Source organism: Phodopus roborovskii, unplaced genomic scaffold (assembly GCF_943737965.1).
Source record: "Phodopus roborovskii unplaced genomic scaffold, PHOROB, whole genome shotgun sequence".
Lineage (NCBI taxonomy): Eukaryota > Metazoa > Chordata > Mammalia > Rodentia > Cricetidae > Phodopus > Phodopus roborovskii.
In genome coordinates this window covers 17,415,386-17,435,449 of record NW_026126469.1, presented here as the reverse complement: position 1 = coordinate 17,435,449, position 20,064 = coordinate 17,415,386, and the positions used below count along the sequence as shown (strand labels likewise).

Genomic DNA, 20,064 nt, shown 5'->3' with positions numbered 1-20,064 from the left:
TAACATCTTCGCAGGCTGCACCTGCTGATCCTCAAGGGGCCTTGTGCCCACGTCCTTGTCCCATCCCCCGCGCCCCCCGCGGTCGCAGTTCCTTCTAAGACGCTTAGTGAGAGCTGAATCGCTGAGCGGCGAGCTCTCCATGTGACTTCAGTTTCCGTCGGTTCCTTCCGCAAGTGCTAAAATAATCTGATGCCCCAGAGCGAGTAGGCAGCGCGGCAGGGGGCGACTGCTGTCCAGGAGGCCGGGGCCCTGGAAACGATGCGCCCCGCGGAGCCGCCTGGGCCTGCGGGAGCGGTGAGTATTTCGTGCGTGCGTGGGCTCACCGCCCGGCATCGCCAGGCTTCTCGAGGCGGACGAGCTGGGAAAGAATTGGGTGGTGGGAGGTCAGCCCCCACCCCCACCCCCACCCCCGCGCGCACGCTCCTTGTGAAGTTGGGTTTGCGGTTTGTAGATACCCCGCCTCCGGGATGGATTTGGGGGCTACACCTCTGGTGTAGGTGGAAGTCCTTCCCTCGGGAACGTTTAGAGCTGAGACAGAAGGACTTTAGAACCAGCTCTGGTTCGGTTCCTGCCTCTGTAGGGCGAATGTGAACAGGTCAGTGAACGTTCTGAGCCTCCGTTTTCTCATCTCATCCTTGCCTGGCCTGGCTGACCAGACATAGAGAGACGACAACGCTGGGAACACTCACCATGTGGGTGTTTGCATTGTCTCTCTTGCCCCTCGACATAAACTGAGACCCACCATTACACAGGCAAAGACGTGGAGGCTCATTTATAGTCACAAGGACTTATCAGGAGCTCCCTAGGGCCAGCTGTGTGTGTGTTCAGCCCCGGTAAAATCTATTAGGACATTACTCTGATCCACAGCTATAGGAGTCAGAGGGAGGGTAGAGCCAGGCTCTTCAGACTCCTTCCAGTACTCTGCTGTAGTCCCCTTGGCCTCTCCGGGCACAAACACACCCATATACCCACAAACAGCCAGGAAGAAGCTTTACTCTCAGAGCGGTCGCTGGCTCCACGTTGCTCTACCGAGATGAACACGTGCCCCATTGTGACTAGGGTTGGAACAGACTAAGGAAGGCAGGTTTTCCAGAGTCCCATTTTGCTAGTGATGAAGGCACTGACTATTTCCATGGCTGCAGGGGTTTGGGATCTTTCTAGTCTGGTCGGACACCCCCATAGGCTATATTTGTGAGCCTCAGAGTTCCTAGAAGAGGTTATAGATTCATGGGCTCAGGAAAATAAAAACCTCAACACCTGTCTTTAGGTTAAAAACAAAACCATACAGCCTCACAGAGAAGGTGCCTTCATTTGATGGGTCCCTCGGGGGAGTTCTGTGGACACACACTCAATCTGGCTGTCCTAGAAGTCACTACCCTATAGTTCTTAAGCCACTATCCGATCCCCACAGGAGCATCCTAAGGAGAGAAGGCTCCCCAGTGTCTTTGTCCTGTGGGGGGGCTATAGGAGAAACACAGGCCCTGACTTGTCTGTCCCTGGTCTTCCAGGCTTAAAAAAAAAAAAAAAAGACCCGTGCAGACCACAAGCTGCTTTCTGTCTATGGTACACATCCCACCATGGGAGTGGGAGACCAGACTCTTCTGTGGAGAGCTGATGGCTTGGGTCATGCTACATCCATGTGATGATCACATATGTCAGAACAGAGCGGGCTTGCAACCACACTGACAGGCATTGATCACCTTTCCCAGAACCTGCCTGTCTGTAACAGTTACAAGTGTCACTGACTTCTGCCCACGTGTCATTTCAATGACACATTTATTAATATACGTATATGTCTCTGCCCCTGGTGGAATGCATTATTTACTCCCTTCCCTCCAAACCATTCTTTTCCGCCTCATTGCTGAGCAAAGGTCATGTGTGCAGCCTGAAAGGTTAGCTGGTGGTTTCTGGAAGCTTGGAGAGGCAAAGAAGACTGACACTTCCATCTCATAATGTTTTAAGGATCTAGAACATAGAACTGTTTATTTATTTATTTATTTATTTTTGGCGGCCTGAAGGATCAAACCCAGGTATTTGCACATGCTAGGTAAAGACTCTGCCAATGAGGTACATACCCAGACAGCCCTAGATAGGATTATTTAAACTGCAGATGATAAAACCCAACTGAAAACAGCTTCATCACGGAAAGAGGATTTGTTATGTCATATAACAGACAGTTTCTTTAGGCATGACTGGATTCAGGTCTCAAAAATGTCACCCAGAGTCCATCTGTCTTCATCTGGCTTTGCTTTCCTCTTACTGGCCAGGTCCTGGAGACAAAAACAAAGGCTACCGTCAGCTTCCAAGTTAACCCCCAGCAGTGTGGCATGGAAGCAGAAGAAAAAGTCCTTCCTCTTAGCGGCACCTCTGGCCCTGGACTGATACTATGTGTCTAATATAAGCCAATCACTCTGGTTAGGGACTCAGAAGGTTGTAACAGGAGCAGCCTTCTTCATAGTCCCCACAGTGAGGAGTTGGGATTAGACTAAAAGAAAGAAACAAAACCCAAAGAAACAAAAAACTGGACTTGTTAAGAAGACTTGGGTTGGAAGAGCAGTGAAGGGTACTCACTGAATTACATGCCTAAAAATGGTTATAGCAATACATTCTGTGTATGTGGAGGAAGGGAGAGAAGGAGGGAGGGAGGAATGAAGGAAGGGAGAGATGGGGGAGGGAGGGAGTGGTGAGGGTTGGAGGGAAAGAGAGAGAAAGAGGGAGGGAGAGAGAGAGTTTCCTCCTAAAGCAACCCATCACTTGTTACCAGAAGCATCAGGAGGACTGAATGTGGGCAGACAGAGAGAATTTTCCAGGACAGAGTCAGGGACTTAGACCAAACAGTGTCTTTGGTGTGAGACTTCATTCAGCCTCAGAAACGGTACAAAGAAGGAAGTAAGAAGTTTACCCTGATTGTCACCAGTGAGGTGGGCATGAAGGCTGGGACCAGTGTTGGGCTTGGCGTGGCCACAATGTTCTGAGAGGCCCCTGGGGACTCCCCTCTCTCAGCCCCAGCCCCCACATTTACCACAAGCAGGCACTGTACTTGGGCACTGCCTGCTTCCACCTCTAAGAAAGATAACAATGAGGGAGGGGACTTCTCCTCAGGAGTCAGTGTTTGGGGGCTCTGACTGTCACACTGCCTCTTCTCAGTGAGTCCTGGATACCTGAGGTAACCCCGGCTTCTCTTGGCTTCCCTTGTCTCCCTTAAGCGAGAGGACTGAGGGCTGTCCCTCAGATTGCCTGGCCTGAGGCCTCCTTTTTCAACTTGAGACCAGGGACTACCCTAGTGACTTTCTCTTGCTCTGACTATCAGTCATTTCTTCTAGTACTTAAATCTAAGCATCTATTTTAGCTAATTATCTTGGCTTATTCCTTTCTAATTCCCAAAGCTTCAAGGCTCTCCAGTCATTTAGCTCATTTCCTCACCCACCCAAGGACCACCCTTCTTCCACAAGGATGCTAATCAGAATATCAAAAACAGCATGGCATTGGTCTCTGACCAATCAGAATAGACACTGTAGTTTGAAATAGGATCCTAAGGGCCAGGTGTCACCTCTTTGGCTACTGAACTATTGTGGCACCCTAAGAGTTCTAAGGGAGTGGCTGGCCACTTATCTGGGATAGAGGCTCTGGGCTACTCATCAACAAGCATGTGTCCACCTGTGCACCCAGCTGGACATTTAAATGACAAACAAAACCTTCTGCCTGGACCGAACTCAGCTCTACAGGACAGGAGTCACTGAGTTGATGCTGACGTTTTTGAACTGTAGATTCCTTATCTGAAAAATGGAAAAATAGGCAATGTCTTAAGCAGGTATCAGTATGTTTGTCATGTTCAAATAGGGCATCGATATTCGCAGCAGCCAAAAGGTGTCCATCAACTGATGAAAGAATAAATGAAACGAGGTAGAGGCAGCATTCTGCTTTCAAAGGGAAATCCCGATGCCATAACAAGGATGGGCCTTGAAAGGACAGCATTTGTGATGTGAATGAACAAGACACAAAAGACAACTACAACAAGAGTCTCTTTAGAATAGGCAATCACTAGAGGAAAATCTGTGCATATAGCTGTTCCAGAGAGGGAAGCATGGGGAGTGATTTCAGATGACAAGGGCTTGAGGGTGGCCTGATGGGAAGGTTATGGTGATGGATGGTGGGATGGTTACCTAGTAATATGAATGTACTTAATGCCACTGAATTATGTTCAAAAGAGTTAAAGTGGTGAATTATATACATGTGCTGCCACAATAAGAAAAATTGGAAATCACCTCCAGTGCACAGAACTGTTGTTGATGTGAAATAGTGAACCAGGGGCTGTAGGAGCCTTTGCAAGTTCAGGCATTGATGTTACTGATTGACACAATTCTCTTGGCTTTATGCAATAATTTTTTTAAAGCTGTTATTTAGGAAGTTAAATTTTTTTTTTAAAGATAGAATCTCATTATGTAACCCAGGCTGGTCTTCAATTCTCCATCCTCCTGCCTCAGTATTCTGAGTATACTGGGATTACAAACATGTAGCAGCATGCCTAATTTAGAAAAGAAATTAATGCCGGGCGCTGGTGGCACACACCTTTAATCCCAGCATTTGGGAGACAGAGGCAGATGGATCTCTGTGAGTTTGAGGCCAGCCTGGTCTATAGAGAGAAGCCCTGTCTCAGAAAAAGAAGAAAGGAAAGGAGGGAGGAATGAATTTAAAAAAAAAATCATACTATCCTCATTCCTTTGTACATCCTAAATAAATTCTTCCTCTGCTCCTCCTTCTCTTTTTTCTTCAGTTTATTTCAAAACAGTTTCTCTGTATAGCTCTGACTGTTCTCAAACTCTGTAGACCAGGTTGGTCTGGAACTTAGAAATCTGCCTGCATCTTCCAAGTGCTGGGATTAAAAGAGTATGCCATCACCACCTGGCATTAGTAGGAGGGTTTTTATTTTCTTTTTAAGTTAATTTTTGAGACAGGACCTCACAGTATAGCCCACGCTGGCCTGGAATTTATGTAGTCCCTGTGTTCTCAAACTCATGACAATCCTTATGCCTTAGCCTTGTGTGTTGGTCTTATGGGTTTTTAATTTTTTGTATTTATTTTTGTAATGTTCCTGAGCAGAGGCCAGAAGATGTCATTGGATCCCCTGAAACTGGAGTTAACAATAGTTGTGAGCTGCCATGTGTGGGTGATGAGAATGGAAATCAGGTCTTCTGGAGAAGCAGCCAAGGCTCTGAACTGCTGAGCCATCACTCCAGCCCCCTTACAGCAATGTGTAAAGAGTTAAATAGTTTTATAAGCACTCCAAAGTATTTTGCGAGAGAAGTACCAGTGACCATAGTTTGTGTTTGTTTATTTGCTTGCTATGGATTGCTGAAGCTGGGTTCTTGTGCTTACTAGGTCTGGGCTCTTCCACTGATCTGCCTCCCACCCTTTCCAAGTTTTGTTTTGAGAACAGGTCATGAGATTGCATAGGCTGGCCTCGAGTTCACCATCTTCCTGCCTCAACCTCCTGATTGTTGGGATTACAGGCATGTGCCACCACGCCCATCTATTTGCTACATTCTTTTTCTAAATAGTTATTAAATTTTACCTGTATTACATGTGTGTGAGTGCATATATGTGCATCACATGCATGCAGGAACCAATGATGTCAGAAGAGGGCATCAGATCTTGTGGAACTGAGTTACAGGCAGTCGTGAGCCACTGTGTAGGTGCTGGGAACAGAACCCAATCCTTTGTGAGACCAACACGTGCTCTTAAGCAGTGAGGCATCTCTTTATTTGTGCTGGGTTGTTTTGTTTTGTTTTAAGATTTACTTTTACTGCTTTTTAATTGTGTGTGCGTGTGCATGCAGGTGCTCATGGAGGCCAGAGCCATTTAATCCTCTGGAGCTGCAGTGTGAGCCACTAGATATGGGCACTAGAAGACAAATTTTGATTCTCTGCAAGAGCAGATACACTTAATGGCTGAGCCATCATCTCCAGCTCTTTTCAATCTATGTGTAAACATAATAAAAAAAAATTAAGATGAAGTCCAGGATAAGTAAAAACATGATAAAAAATAAGTACAGTAAAAGGTTATGAGCAGAATGACCACAGGCTTTTTCAATTTGGTTGTGTGCTCAAGTTTTTCTTCATGTAAATGTTGGAGGAAAGTCAAGTTATTAATAATTGATAACGACACAAATTGCTTCTCATAAAATAATAAGAAACAAAAATTGCAATATCCTATCATAGCATGTGGGTTATCAGATTACTTTTAAACTGGACTATTAGGCTATGGGCAGGAGGAACGTACACGAAAGATAAACAGGGATTTGGTAAAGGAGATCGCAGAAGCAGTCTTTCCTGCAGAGGAAACAGCTTGTGAAATATATGATTCAGTCGAGGACTACCTGCATCCCAGGGTGGTTGGGGTTTGTGGTATTGAGGTTGAGCTGATACAGAACTCACAGGCTTGAGTTTGAACTGAAGCTCTCGTTCACCAGGCATTTGGCCACACCCCTGTGTACCTTAGGTCCCACAGGGATGCCAGCATTTCTACTGATCTGGACACCCTTTAAGGGTCCTTGTCAATTGTTGCTCCTTTGTGCCTTGTCAAAGAAACTATGTTGGAGAGTCGGTTTGTTCATTCCCACTCCGGGATAAAATTAGCCCTGGGTAATCTCTGTGGTCTCTGTGCATAGTGCCCTATGGACTCAGGGTTGTCACCTTCCCCAGGAAGCCCAAAATTCACAGGCATCCCCCACGAATGAGAGGAGATGGGATATAGCTCCTTCATCTTTTTTTTTCCCACACTGACTCCATTTGCACAACCTCTACTTCCCATTGGTTCAGATGATACCTGGCTTCACCAAGGCATGTGTTTGGCCCCTGAGAGGGAGGAGAGGGCACTGCTGAAAGCTGTAGAAGTACTTGTGGTAGTCCCTGAATCCACACACTTAAATGGAAACTCTGGCATTTCCTTGTGAAGATACAGCTTTTGCATGCACGTTTCTTCATTTCTGTCTTGACCCAACCTTTTGATGTATTATTGTTACCAGTGGCCACTACTGGAGAGGAGCCAGATATGGGTCTAGGCCTTACCCTAGTCCAAGTCCTCCTCCTTTATACAGCCCTTTCCTGCTTCCTCTTGAAGCATGGTGGCTGGCCCTTACTCTTGCAAAAGTCACTGGTGGGGGGAAAAAACCTGTGAGGGGAACTGAGAAACTAATGCAGTACAGGTTGGGCGTGTGAAGAGATTATTTTCTCACACACAGATTATTTCTCACATGCAGAAGGGATACTGGGAACCCACTGCCAGCCACAGCAAGACACACAAGAGCCAGTTGTTGTTTCAGTGGGAACACATTTGCCATCTTGAAGATCTGTGGCTAGATGCATTTATGTGGCCATAAACTGGATAAAGTAAGCTGACCTCTGTCGGTTTGGATGGGCTGGCCCTGACCACATGGGGAGTTGATTTATTTATCTGTGGCCCTGGGGAAATGGAAGTCTGAGGCTTTAGTAAGCTCTCTGTGAAGGGGAGTGCTGCTGCTGCAGCCCTTAAGCCTCTACTCAAGGAGAGGCTAGAGTAGAGGCTGGCTAGAACTGGTGCATTTTCTCAGGAGACATCTTGACACCCATATTTGACAAATGTTTGGGGGCTATTCCATGGCCTTCCCCAGGCCGGCTGCCCACATCACTCCATTCCTTTGTTAAGATTTCCAGCTATAAACTATGCTGAGTGGTCCATTGGGAAACTGTGCTGGCTAGTTTTTGGTCAACTTCACATAAACTAGAGTCATGTAGGAAGAGGGAACCTCACTTGAGAAAATACTTCTGTCACAATGCCTGTAGGCAAGTCTGGGGGACATTTTTTGATTGATGGCTGATGTGGGAGGGCCCAGCTCTCTGTAGATAGTGATACCCTTGGGCATATGGTCCTGGATGCCATAAGAAGACAACTTGAGCAACCCATGTAGAGCAAGCCAGTAAGCGGTACTCCTCCATGGTTTCTGCTTGAGCTCCTGCCTCCAGGTTCTTGATGAGTCCCTGCAGTGACTTCCCTCAGCTGTAAGCTGAGATAAACCCTTTCCTCCCTGAGTTGCTTTTGGCTATGGGGTTTATCACAGAAATGCTGAGTTTCTTAGAAACCTAGCCAGGACAGAAAGGCTACTTTTTCTCAAAAGGGTGGCCAACTACAAAATCTGAATTAAAATTCATTTGCTAGAGGGGTCATATGCAACAAACCTTTACTTCTTCATGCAGAGTCTCAGTGCTACATTCCAGGGGCACCCTTACTCTCTTGTCCAATCTGTGTCCCAGAGTAACATAGCAGCCCCGGTAGGATAGTCACCTGCTTTTGGAGATGTTATCCTACCCTAGCTTGTGAAGTGCTGTCAGGATGCTACTTTTTGAACATTCTTTTAAAATTTAATTTAGCAACACCCACAACACTGCTAGTCTTATTTTACTGGAGAAGAAATTTTTGGAATTGGGATTATTGAATTACAAAAATGCATACATTGAAGGCCTTTGATCCATTGCGTAAAGTTGTCTTTCAGGGGGAAGAAAAGTGTGTTTCTATCTCATTCTTTGTTTTTTTTAATTTTTGAAAATTTTCAAGTTATAGAAAAGTTAAGAAAGTATAATAAAATTTAAAAAGTACAGTGTTAAATTGATCAGTAGGCTAACCAGTTTAGGTAGTATTTTGCTTTTACTCTAAGCCGTTGAATGTAGGATTCGTGTGTGTGTGTGTGTGTGTGTGTGTGTGTGAACAGCATATATAATTGATGCTTGATAATGCTATCTATGTTCATTTGATTTTTGAGGGGTTGATGCTCAGTCTCTATAGCCCCAGGATGCCTGGAACTCATGGCAGTCCTCCTGTCTCAGCCTTATGGGATAATGGATCACTGCTTTGGGTGAGACTCTGACCCTTAAAGAATCCACGTCAGTTGCTTTGGAGGCTGAACAGCCTGGATCCATGGGGTTTTCCGTCATGACTGGATTCGGGCCATGCACTCTATCCCAGGGGCTGAGAGAATGGAGTTCTGTGCTTCTAATGTACCAAGTCTGGAGCTCAGAGCTCACCCCGGCAGCCTCTAGGTCTGAACTTTGCTGAAGGTTGGAACCCCATTAATCTTGTGCCAAGAATCAAACGGAGCAAACCAGCTTGCCTGGAGCTTTCCATGGTACTTCCTGGTACCCGGGGCTGTTTGAAGCAGATACAGTGGGGATGCTAACGCTCTTCATTCTGTGGTCTGTGACCAGCTGCCCTCCCCTTTCTTCCAAGATCCCAGGTGGCAGTTGCCCTTTACTTTCACACAAAGACAGACTTCCTTCTCTCAGAGTCCTCTCTCAGGCATGTAGTCATGTCTTCTGTGTATTCATGGGTGTTACCTTCACACTTGACGCTGCACACCTGCTTCTGATGATCTCTGTCCCCCCAATCCATAAATACTTGTCGCTAATACAAAATATCTCTGATGACTACCTGCTCTCTTTCCAGGAAGCCTCTTTCTTTAAGGCTTGTTGAGTTTCTCTAATTATTTGAGAACGTTCTTTTCTTTCTTTCTTTCTTTTTTTTAGAAAGTTCTTAATTATGTGGTAATGAATGCATGACACTTGCTAATAGCTCCTTCAGCAAGACATCCTAGCCCTTTGCCTGGCAGCTGCTGGTATGGTAGTCACAGCTGGAGGGGTGGAGAGGTGAAGAAGGCATCCTGTGTACAGGAGATGGATGGCTCCTGGGATTTTCCAACGAGATATGATAACAGCACTGTTTATCTTGAGCCCTGTGGTGCAGCATCCCTGAGGAGCTTTCTGCAGATTTGTAGTCTAGAACAGTGTTTCCAACCTGAAGGTTACTGTTTTGGAAGCCTGTTACTGTTTCTCAATTGTTTCATGCCTGTTTTCTTTCAGTACTGGGGCTTGCACCCAGGACCTTACACACACTTCTCTGGTGTGCTCTATTACTGAGCTATATCCTTGCCCAAGAACACCAGCCCTTTTTGTTTTTCATTTTGAGAGTCTTAGAAAGTTGACCAGACTGGCCTCAAAGTTGTGATCCTTCTGCCTCAGCAGGAACCATCCATCCCTCTGGTTCTGTATTTTCATCGAACACTCTTCAAAGCCATTTTCATTTGCATCATTAGATCAGAAAGGAAACAGAGGTCACCTGGACTATTTCAAATGGGAAATGCAGTGCAGGAGACTGGCAGATAATGACAGAAGAGGCTAAGAGCTAAACAAATAATAACCTCTTGCCATGGAGGAATTTGTGCCCTGGGCAGAAGCGATGGTAGTCCCAGAGTCTGGGGTCAGCAGGAAAATCTCAAGGGGAGCAGAAAAGGGAGAGATATTTGGATTCTCTACTCTCCTACCTTCTAACTTCCCAGCAGTGATCCCGATAGACAAACATGCTGTGGGCCAGCTGCCACCAGGGCCTGTGCAGCCTTAAGAGCCTGCTGTCGTGAGCAGAGCAAGATAGGATGAGGTCATCCCTTTGAGGATGGATAGCTCTTACCAGTGTAGTCATCTGTCCCTGGATCACCCTATTTTCTTTAAAACAAAAACAAATCACAACATGATTTATTGTCAATTTTATGTATGTGCGGGTATGAGCACATATACATGTGTGTGTCGGGGCTGCCCTTTGAGGCCAAGAGTGTTGGATCACCTGAAGCTGGAGCTGCAGGAGGTTGTGAACCACATGGGTACTGGGAATCAAACTCAGGTCCTCTGCCAAAGCAGTAAACACATTTAACCACTGAACCATCTCCCCAGCCCCTTGTCTTACTCTTGATTGTTAATATAGGCTTTTATTCCAGCCTCTCCAAGTGATTATTTAATAGGTATAGCAATGCAGTCATCACTTGGGCCATGCCACGCACTCTTTGTCTTTTTGTTTGTTGTTTGTTTTTTGTTTTTTTCTGTACTATCCTAGAGATGATACATCAGAACAACAGCCACTCAGGCTGCTCAGTGCTATTTGGAATTCATAAATAATAATTAGGTTATTAGCAGCTTTCACAGTTAATGAAGCACTTCCACTTAAAAGTCTATGAGGGGTTATTATTGCTCCTGTTTTATGGGATAGTTATCCAAGACTTGAAGACCTTCTATACAAAGTGTGGAGAGTAGAGGCAGAATGTCAACTCTGGACTGTCCAGGTTCCAGACTCTATACTCTTTCCATGACATTCTTTTACGTTATGCCAGATGCTGCCCTTGTGGGCATGGCAATATTTTCTTTTTCTTTTTTCTGGGTTAGTTGGCTGAGTTGAGGAGGAGAGAATACCTTTAAATTTTGCAAACATTTTGGTGTCTCACAAATTAAAATTACACTAGGTGCAGTGACCCAGGCTTACCTAGCATGCCAGTCTGAAGTGTCGTGAGCCCTGGAGAGCTGCGCTCCTGCCCTTCACACATCATAATTTAGTTTGTCAGTATTAAGCGTACAGCTGCGTGTAGCAGCCCACACATAACAGGAAGTGGAGGAAAAAGACTTACAGTGATGACAATTCCCATTTCCCCATCTCTCCTCCATGAGCTGCAGGACGTTCAGTGAGATGAGAACGTGTGTGAGTGAACAATTTTTTAGCATCGTTGGCATTTATAAATCTGGCAACCTTATCTCTGGGTGGGCAGGGATCCCAGAGTTTCAGGGGTGCTTGTGTGTGTGGGAGGGTGCTGGAGGACACTGGGGACAGGAGGCCAGATGGCTCTGCATATGCCTATCTGTGCCCTGTGCCAGCCACGAGGTAATAATTCCTGCATAGGTACAAGAATGGGAAGAGGTCCCTGAAAGGGATTCCCAGAGGCTAACAGGCTGATCCCAGGGTGTTTCTTTTGGTGTTGAGAACCAGCCTGGCCCCCAATGAGAGCTGAGGCCAATTTGTGTGGTTTCACTTGGTTTTCCTGATGGTCTGTTTTCACCAGTGAACATTCGAATCTGACCAGGATGTTAAATTAACCTTTAATATACTAGAGGGAACACGAAGAGGAGGGAGGGCAGAGGTGGCCTTCGTGTGTCGGCAGAGAAGTGTAAGTGGCATGAGAGGTGAGGAGGTTCGTGTTGCTTGGAGCTGCTGATCCAGGCCGAGACCGAAGAGCTGCTCTCTGGTCCTTCTTAGGGTATCCAGGCAAGGGCGAAGCAGATGGAACACTGGACCAGGCACCTGCTTCTGATGAGAGCAGGGATGCCACTGGGCTGTCCAATCTCACACTTGAAATTCATGTCTTCAGGGGGAAAACTTCCCAGTGACCCACCCTGGAGCTCAGAAAGGGGGCCTGGGCTGCTTCAGTCTATCTGGAACCCTGGATAGACCAGTATCACCCCTGGACCTTTGTTTCCCAGCAATTTGAGACTTCCTTTGATAGGTGTATCATGTCAAGGCTTCCATGGCTGCTGCTCTTTCTGCACTGGCCAGACAAGAGGCACTTCATTTTCTCAAGTTTTCTTTCCTTATCCAGGTGAAAATATGAACATCCTTTTATGGTTGGGCCATATTCAAATGAGTTAAACAATGTGACAGACATTTCTGGGAGTCATATTTCTTTTTCTCTTTCTTTCTTTCTTCCTTTCTTTCTTGTTTGTTGTTTTTTGAGACAGGGTTTTTCTGTGTAGCCATGGCTGTCCTGGAACTTGCTATGTAGACCAGGCTGGCCTCAAACTCAGAGATCTGCCTGCCTCTGCCTCCTGAGTGCTGGGGTTGAAGGCGTGTGCCACCACTTCTGCTTGGCCTGAAAGACTTCTTTCAGGAAGATAATATGTCTAAGTTCAGAGCTATAGTCAGTGTTTCTATCCCAGTTTATTCTTCCTTTGACCATTCATTCATTTATTCATTCACTTACTCACTCACTCATTCTTTATGGCATATACCTCAAGCTCATGTGTGCATCAGGCAGAGATGAGCTTCAGAGAGGGAAACTGCAGAATGGCAAAGCACAGGAAACTCTCAGGGACCTCAGGGCCTGGTACTCAATCAAGTCTTTTGCATCTCCTGTCCAGCCCCTTTGGGGTTTCAGAGGTCAGCCACCTGCCCATTGAATGGCATAGGCAAAACAAAAATGAGTTCTTGCCAGTGGTGTCAGCGAAAGGTTGAATGTGTTGGCTGAACTGAGAAGCTTGAGTAATTTGTGGTTTTCCACACCCTTGTAGTTGTGGGCCTTCAAGAGAAGACACATTCTGGAGCTAGTCGGCTCCTTCCGCCCCATGCTGAGCATCCCTCTTGGCTAATCTGTCCTACTCAATTTGTTCTGGTCTCCTGTCCACAGTGCTGCACCTGAGATGGAGTTCCTGCCCCTTTGGCTCTGCCTGGGCTTTCACTTCCTGGTTGTGGAGTGGAGGGACGGAAGTGGGACGGCCATTGCAGCTTCCCAAGGATGCACGGTGGTGAGTTTCTCCATGGATTCTGACCTCTCGTTTGTCCCAGTCCTCATGAGGCTTGCTTTGTCTGCTTGGAAAGCTGATGACTTGTCAGTCAAAGAGAGCAGGGAGTGAATGAGTCTGACTCAGTGTGTACCGGATTAGCAGTGCGCATGCCCAGTACAGTGTGCGTGCTGCTCATTAGCAGGATTTTTTTCAAGATGGCACTTGGGCAGTCCCCACCCCACCTTTGCATGTATACTGATGACAGGAGGCCTTAGAAACAGGCATACATCAGCCACCAAGAGCAGGAATACCTAGCTAACGAGCTCTGCTAACCACTGAGAGAGACGCACCAACACTGGAGAAGTCCTGCCTACAAGTACGTGTGTGAACCAACACAAAGGCTTCAGTGGCCTTGCAGAGAGCATGCTACCCAAAGTGTTCTGCAGAGCAATGCTCACACCAAGCTTAAGCTTCTAAAAGTCCAGAGGTAGCAGGGGGTTGGGTGGGGTGGGGTGTCTTGAGCCTTCACAGTTGTCTTTTGAAGACTTCCTATGTGCACATGAAGATAGTTTTAGGCCATCTGTTCTGGAGCTCAGTTCCAGTAATTTGCCTGTAACTGAGGATCTCAAATGTCTGCTTGAGAAACAAGCCTAATAAGTGTTCCTCAAGCCCAAGAGCTAGAAAGACAAATTGGAAGCCAGGGTTAATACTTGCATTCAAGATTTTTTTCAGTGTATTTCGTGCTAGGGGAAACACTTTAAAGAACACTCTTTTCCCCAGCACCAATAATAATAAAAATGATAATAACAGTAATCATTTCTACCAGTGGTATCATGGGCTGTGTCAGTGACTGAATGAATTTATAACAAGTACTCACAATGATGCCTGATGTGTAGTGAATGCCATGTGTTTTACCAATTATCATTACTATATTATTATCAGTGTCACCACCATTCCCTTAAAAGGCAACAGGTGACTTAACTTCACAGTAGCTATTTGGGGGTCATCAGGCATAGGAAGACAAGGGACTATGGAGCTAAAGAGATAGCTTAGCGGTTAAGAACACTGGCTGCTCTTCCAGTGGTCCTGAGTTCAATTCTCAGCAACTGCATGGTGGTTCACAACCATCCATAATGAGATCTGGTGTCCTCTTCTGGCCTGTAGGCTCACATGCAGACAGAACCCTGTATATAATAAACAAGTAAATCTTGGGGGGGGGGGGGAGAAGGGGCTAAAGTATGAGTTCTCCAGCACTTTTCCGGGCTCAGTCTGGACTCTGCCTCGTGGATAGTGGTAGAGACTTGACCATCAAGGAGATTAAAGAAAGGATTTCTTCTGGCTGAGGAGTCTGAAAGTTCAGGCACTACTCTGTATGCTCTCCATTAAGATAGCTGTCCAACCTCACCATAAAATGGGTGTGGTAAAGTGTTCTGTGCTCTCTGTAATGGTCCTCTGCAACACTTTGATGGGTCTGTGGGAATTACAAAGGTCTGAACCCCCTCTGCCGGCAGCAACTGTGGAAGAACAGGATCCATCACAGGCTGAGAAAAGCCACTAAGCACAGCGGTCTCCAGAGAGGCCTCAGGAAAATACAGATAACATTGGTCTCCATGAAGAGATTCAATTTGTAAAAATGTCAATTCTCCACACATTAATGCAACCCCAACATGAATGCAGTAGGCTTTGGGAGGGGAGTGGAAATAGGAAGGAACCTGCATACTCATTCTAATGCTTATGCTGAAATTAAAAAAACAAACAAATGAAAAAAAAAAAAAAAACCAAGTGCTCAACAATGAGCTGCTTAATTAGCGCACAGCGGTAATTACAGCTGACACACCAACACTTATTAGCCATAATAAATGTGATTTACATAAGCAATCACACTCGATCCTTGGGGAAAAAAATAACCTATGAGCAAATTAAAAAGTATAATGGTTAGTGACTTTTATCTGAGAGAGAGGCTGAAATTATCTGAGTTTCTCTCTTTCTCCTTTTGATGTGAGGTTTCTCTGTATAGCCCTGGCTGTCCTAGAATTCATTCTGTAGACCAGGCTGGCCTCAAACTCTCAGAGATCCACCTGCCTCTGCTTCCTGGGTACTGTCAACACGCCCAATTACTTTTCACTTTTTTATATTTCAGTATAGCATCAATATTTCAGTTATTATGTTTTATTTTAGTAACCAGTTAAAGAATTTGAGACTGTAAGAGATTAGCTCCTTTTTGTAAATATTTGAGAATTTTAATTTAAGAGAATTCTAAGCCATCCACAGACTTTTAAAGTATTTTTTAAATATTTTTTCTTATTTTACATATTGATCCCAGTTCCCTCTTCCTCCCATCCTCCCATGTCCCCTTCCCAAGTTAGCTCCTTGCTCAAGGTCAAATTAACATACTGCAGAGGTGCTCATGCCTTTAATCCCAGCATTCGGGAGGCAGAGGCATGAGGATCTCTGTGAGTTCAAGGCCAGCCTGGTTGGTCTACAGAGCAAGTTCCAGGGCAGGCTGCAAAGCAATACAGAGAAACCCTGCCTGGAAACACACACACACACACACACACTCACTCACTCACTCACTCTCTGCAGAGAATTTCAGACTTGAGTGCTGGCTCCAAACCTGGGTATCTGCCTTTTCTTGGGATATTTCTCCTCATTTCACTTTGTCCTTGGAGATTGGGTCATTTGGTTCTCATTTGTACATAAGATGGCCTTGACTTACTAACCAGCCTATAGAAAGAAGGAATGGCATTGCTCTTGTTAATAATTTTTTCCCTGAACACTTTAACACTTCCTGGCCAGTTAATTGCTTTTGCAAACTACATTTCTGTGCCTAAAGTTTATTTGGTTTTGGACCTAGGTGGATGGAATCACTGACTGCCGGGGGCAGAACCTTGCTTCGGTACCCAGAAGCCTCCCATCACATTCCTGGATGCTCATTCTGGATGCCAACCCCCTCAGGGTCCTGTGGAATCATTCCCTCCAGGCCTACCGACAGCTGGAGAACCTCAGCCTCCGCAGCTGTCACCTAGACCGCATTGGCCACTACGCCTTCCAAGGGCAAGGCCACTTACGCAGCCTGGGCCTAGCAGACAACCGCCTCTCTGAGAATTACAAGGAGACAGCAGCAGCTCTCCAGACCCTGCTGGAACTCGGAGCCTGGACTTGTCTGGAAACTTACTGACTGAAGACATGGCAGCCCTCATGCTTCAGAACTTGTCCTCACTGGAGACTGTGTCCTTGGCAAGGAATACCCTCATGAGGCTTGATGATTCTGTCTTTGAGGGCCTGGAGCACCTCAGGGAGCTGGATTTGCAGAGAAACTATATATTTGAGATTGAGGGTGGTGCTTTTGATGGCTTGACTGAGCTGCGGCGTCTCAACCTTGCCTACAACAACCTCCCCTGCATTGTGGACTTCAGCCTCACACAGTTGCGGTTCCTCAATGTCAGTTATAACATCTTGGAGTGGTTCCTGGCTTCCAGGGAGGAGGTGGCCTTTGAACTGGAGATGCTGGACCTGTCTCACAACCAGCTGCTCTTTTTCCCTCTCCTGCCCCAATGCAGCAAGCTGCACACCCTCCTGCTAAGGGACAATAACATGGGTTTCTACAGGGACCTGTATAACACCTCCTCACCACAGGAGATGGTAGCGCAGTTCCTTCTTGTGGATGGCAATGTGACTAACATCACCACCGTCAACCTGTGGGAAGAGTTTGCTTCCAGCGACCTGTCAGCTCTTCGCTTCCTTGATATGAGCCAAAACCAATTCTGGCACCTGCCAGATGGTTTCCTAAAGAAAACACCATCCCTTTCCCACCTGAACCTCAACCAAAATTGCCTGAAGATGCTCCACATTCGGGAGCATGAGCCCCCAGGAGCACTCACTGAGCTGGACGTGAGCCACAACCAGCTGACAGAGCTGCGCCTGGCTCCAGGTCTCACTGACTGCCTCAAGAACCTCCAGGTGTTCAACCTGAGCTCCAACCAGCTCCTGGGAGTCCCCACTGGCCTTTTCGACAATGCCAGCAACATCACTACAATTGACATGAGCCACAATCAGATCTCACTCTGTCCCCAGATGGTCCCCTCAGACTGGGCGGGGCCCTCCAGTTGTGTGGATTTTAGAAACATGGCCTCCTTGAGGAGTCTTTCTCTGCAGGGCTGTGGGCTGAAGGCATTACAAGACCGCCCATTCCAGGGGACCTCACTTACTCATTTAGACCTGTCTAGCAACTGGGGCATTCTGAATGGGAGCATTAGACCTCTCTGGCCTGTTGCCCCTACGTTACAGGTCCTGGCTCTCAGGAATGTGGGCCTCAGTTCTGGCACTGCAGAGATGGACTTCTCTAGGTTTGGGAATCTGAGGGAGCTGGATCTTTCAGGAAATTCTTTGACTAGCTTCCCCAGGTTCAGTGGCAGCTTGGCCCTGCAGACTCTTGACCTCCGCAGAAACTTCCTCACGGCCCTTCCTCAGAGGGCTGTGTCTGAGCAGCCACTGAGAAGTCTGCAGGCCATCTACCTCAGCCAGAACCCTTATGACTGCTGTGGGGTGGGAGGGATGGGGGCCCTGCAGCACTTCAAGACTGTTGTGGACTTGGCCATGGTCACGTGCAACCTCTCGTCTAAGATCATTCGTGTGGTGGAGCTGCCCGAAGGCACGCCTCGAGACTGTAAGTGGGGACAGGTGGACACTGGCCTGTTCTACCTCGTCCTCATTCTGCCCAGCTGCCTCACCCTGCTGGTGGCCTGCACCGTCATCTTCCTCACTTTTAAGAAGCCTTTGCTTCAGGTCATCAAGAGCCGGTGTCACTGGTCCTCCATATACTGACCTCTGTCCCAAGGTTAGAATTTGATCTGTGCCCATGAGGATGCTTTTCTGGCAAGCATCTTCACATCTGCAGATGCCAGTGTGACACCATGAAGGTTAAATTAAAATTTAAAAAGCTTCCATCCATCCATCCTTAGTCCCACTGAATTCTTCTCTCACCCTTGAGATTTATCCTCATCATCCTGGTAAAATATTTATTAAGTGACATTCTGTTAGGATAAAGGGCACAGCTCATAAATATATATATTTTTTAAATTAAATGTTTCTTGTCCTTTGATGGTTTCCTTTGGATTATTTTTTTAATGATCTTTCTTTGGTGCCAACCATGGAGACAAAGGGTGATAGTCTGATGCTACTTGACAATAAATACATCTCCCACTGCATGTCCCAGGAGGGAGAGAGCCAGCATCCTACAGATTCACCCAGGACAAGAATCCCAAGATACTGCTGGAGGATGTGGCAGCAGATATGAATGCCCCACTCTGGGCACTGAAATGATAAAGGGTCAGTGGCAGGCACTTCCCAAGCCCTGGGTTCACATCTGGAGTCTCTGGCAGGCAGACATGATGCGCCCATTGCTCTGAAGGACAAGCGAAGAGAATGGTGACTCAGCCTGTGGTCACGCTGTCTGTGCCAGAAGCTGCGCTTGTTTTGAGGGATGGCAGAAAGGAAGCATGCGGAAGTGTGCTACCTGGGGACTCTCCCCGTCCACATCAATCACATAGTAGTGTTCAGCTCCCGGTTCCTGAAGTCCTTTCTCCCTGCTTTCTTCCAAGGAAAGCAGAGTATGCCTGTGCTCTTCCCTGTGGCATTCCCCATCCTTTGGGCAGGTACAAGTTTACACAGTTGCTGTTGCTGCTCATCTCCACTTTCTAAGCCATAAAAGAATTATACGAAGTGGCAAGGGCAACTGAGGGGACAGAAACTGATTTCTGTTACTGTAGAGATTAATGCCAGTGGAACTATTGCAAATCAAAGAGAAGATCCATGGTGTTTACTTGGCAAAGCAGTAGTTTCCCTTGAATGCTGAAGCTTTAGGTCTGCAGAACCTGCCCCTTCATATACCCCAGCAGATCACCGTTGGGGTGGGCCAACTCTTAAGCCTGGTCTGGGCCTGGGTAGTTGCAGGTTGATCAGCCAGCCAGCTCCCGGACATCCTCACTCCTCACTGCTAGGGTGAGCTCTCCCACACTGGGGTCCCCCTCCCCCACTCCCCACCAGTTCACCCCTTGCAGCAATGAGCAAGCCAGTTCTCAGGCTGAAAGACCCCCAGAGACCCCAAGAGTTTGGAGCCTGTCAGGGGGGAAGGCCCTTGCCCCCAAGAGACGAGACCGGACCACTGGATGCAAGTGCAAGAGGTTATTTATTATTTACACACAGGTACCTATGGACGCCCCAGTCTTTTGAGAGACTGAGAGAGCGTGCCTGATTAAAGCATATGCAGTTTATATAAGGTTGGTGTAGCAAGAAGCAGGCTTACAGAAGCAGAAGCATGGTTACAGGGAATTCATTGTTTCATCTAAATGTAGCAGTTGTAGTTAACCAAGGACAGTTGGTTATTCGGGTTGGGCACAAAGAATACAAAGAATTCAGTTATGACTATCTCAACATACTGGACACTGTCCTGCTGACCTTGCTTTGGTCCAAGCTGCAGACCACAGATATCTGGTTGGCGTTGGATGAGAGCAGCACCTGGTTCCCTCCTGTACTTTTCTCATAACTTGACCTTGGCAAATTAGCAAGAGCAATTTAAACAGGCAATAAGCATAGTGGGGGTCTTTCATTCCCCCCTTTTTCTATAAAATGAATAAAACCCTTTATTCATGGTTTTTCAGTTTTCATTTGTTTTAATTGCTGGTACTGCTGGGTCAAAACTAGGGCCTGAACAACTGACAAGTGT

The 20,064-nt window shown here is 46.7% G+C and overlaps 1 protein-coding gene across 1 annotated transcript; it reads left to right on the top strand.

Annotated features, from left to right (window-relative positions):
- The first annotated feature begins 225 nt into the window (after positions 1–225).
- Nrros (negative regulator of reactive oxygen species) lies at positions 226–18,247 on the top strand. Its single transcript, XM_051191324.1, is given in 4 exon segments — positions 226–294; positions 13,244–13,361; positions 16,195–16,483; positions 16,486–18,247. Coding segments are annotated over 3 exon segments (2,073 nt in total). The 5' UTR covers positions 226–294; positions 13,244–13,256; the 3' UTR covers positions 18,165–18,247.
- The last annotated feature ends 1,817 nt before the right edge of the window (positions 18,248–20,064 follow it).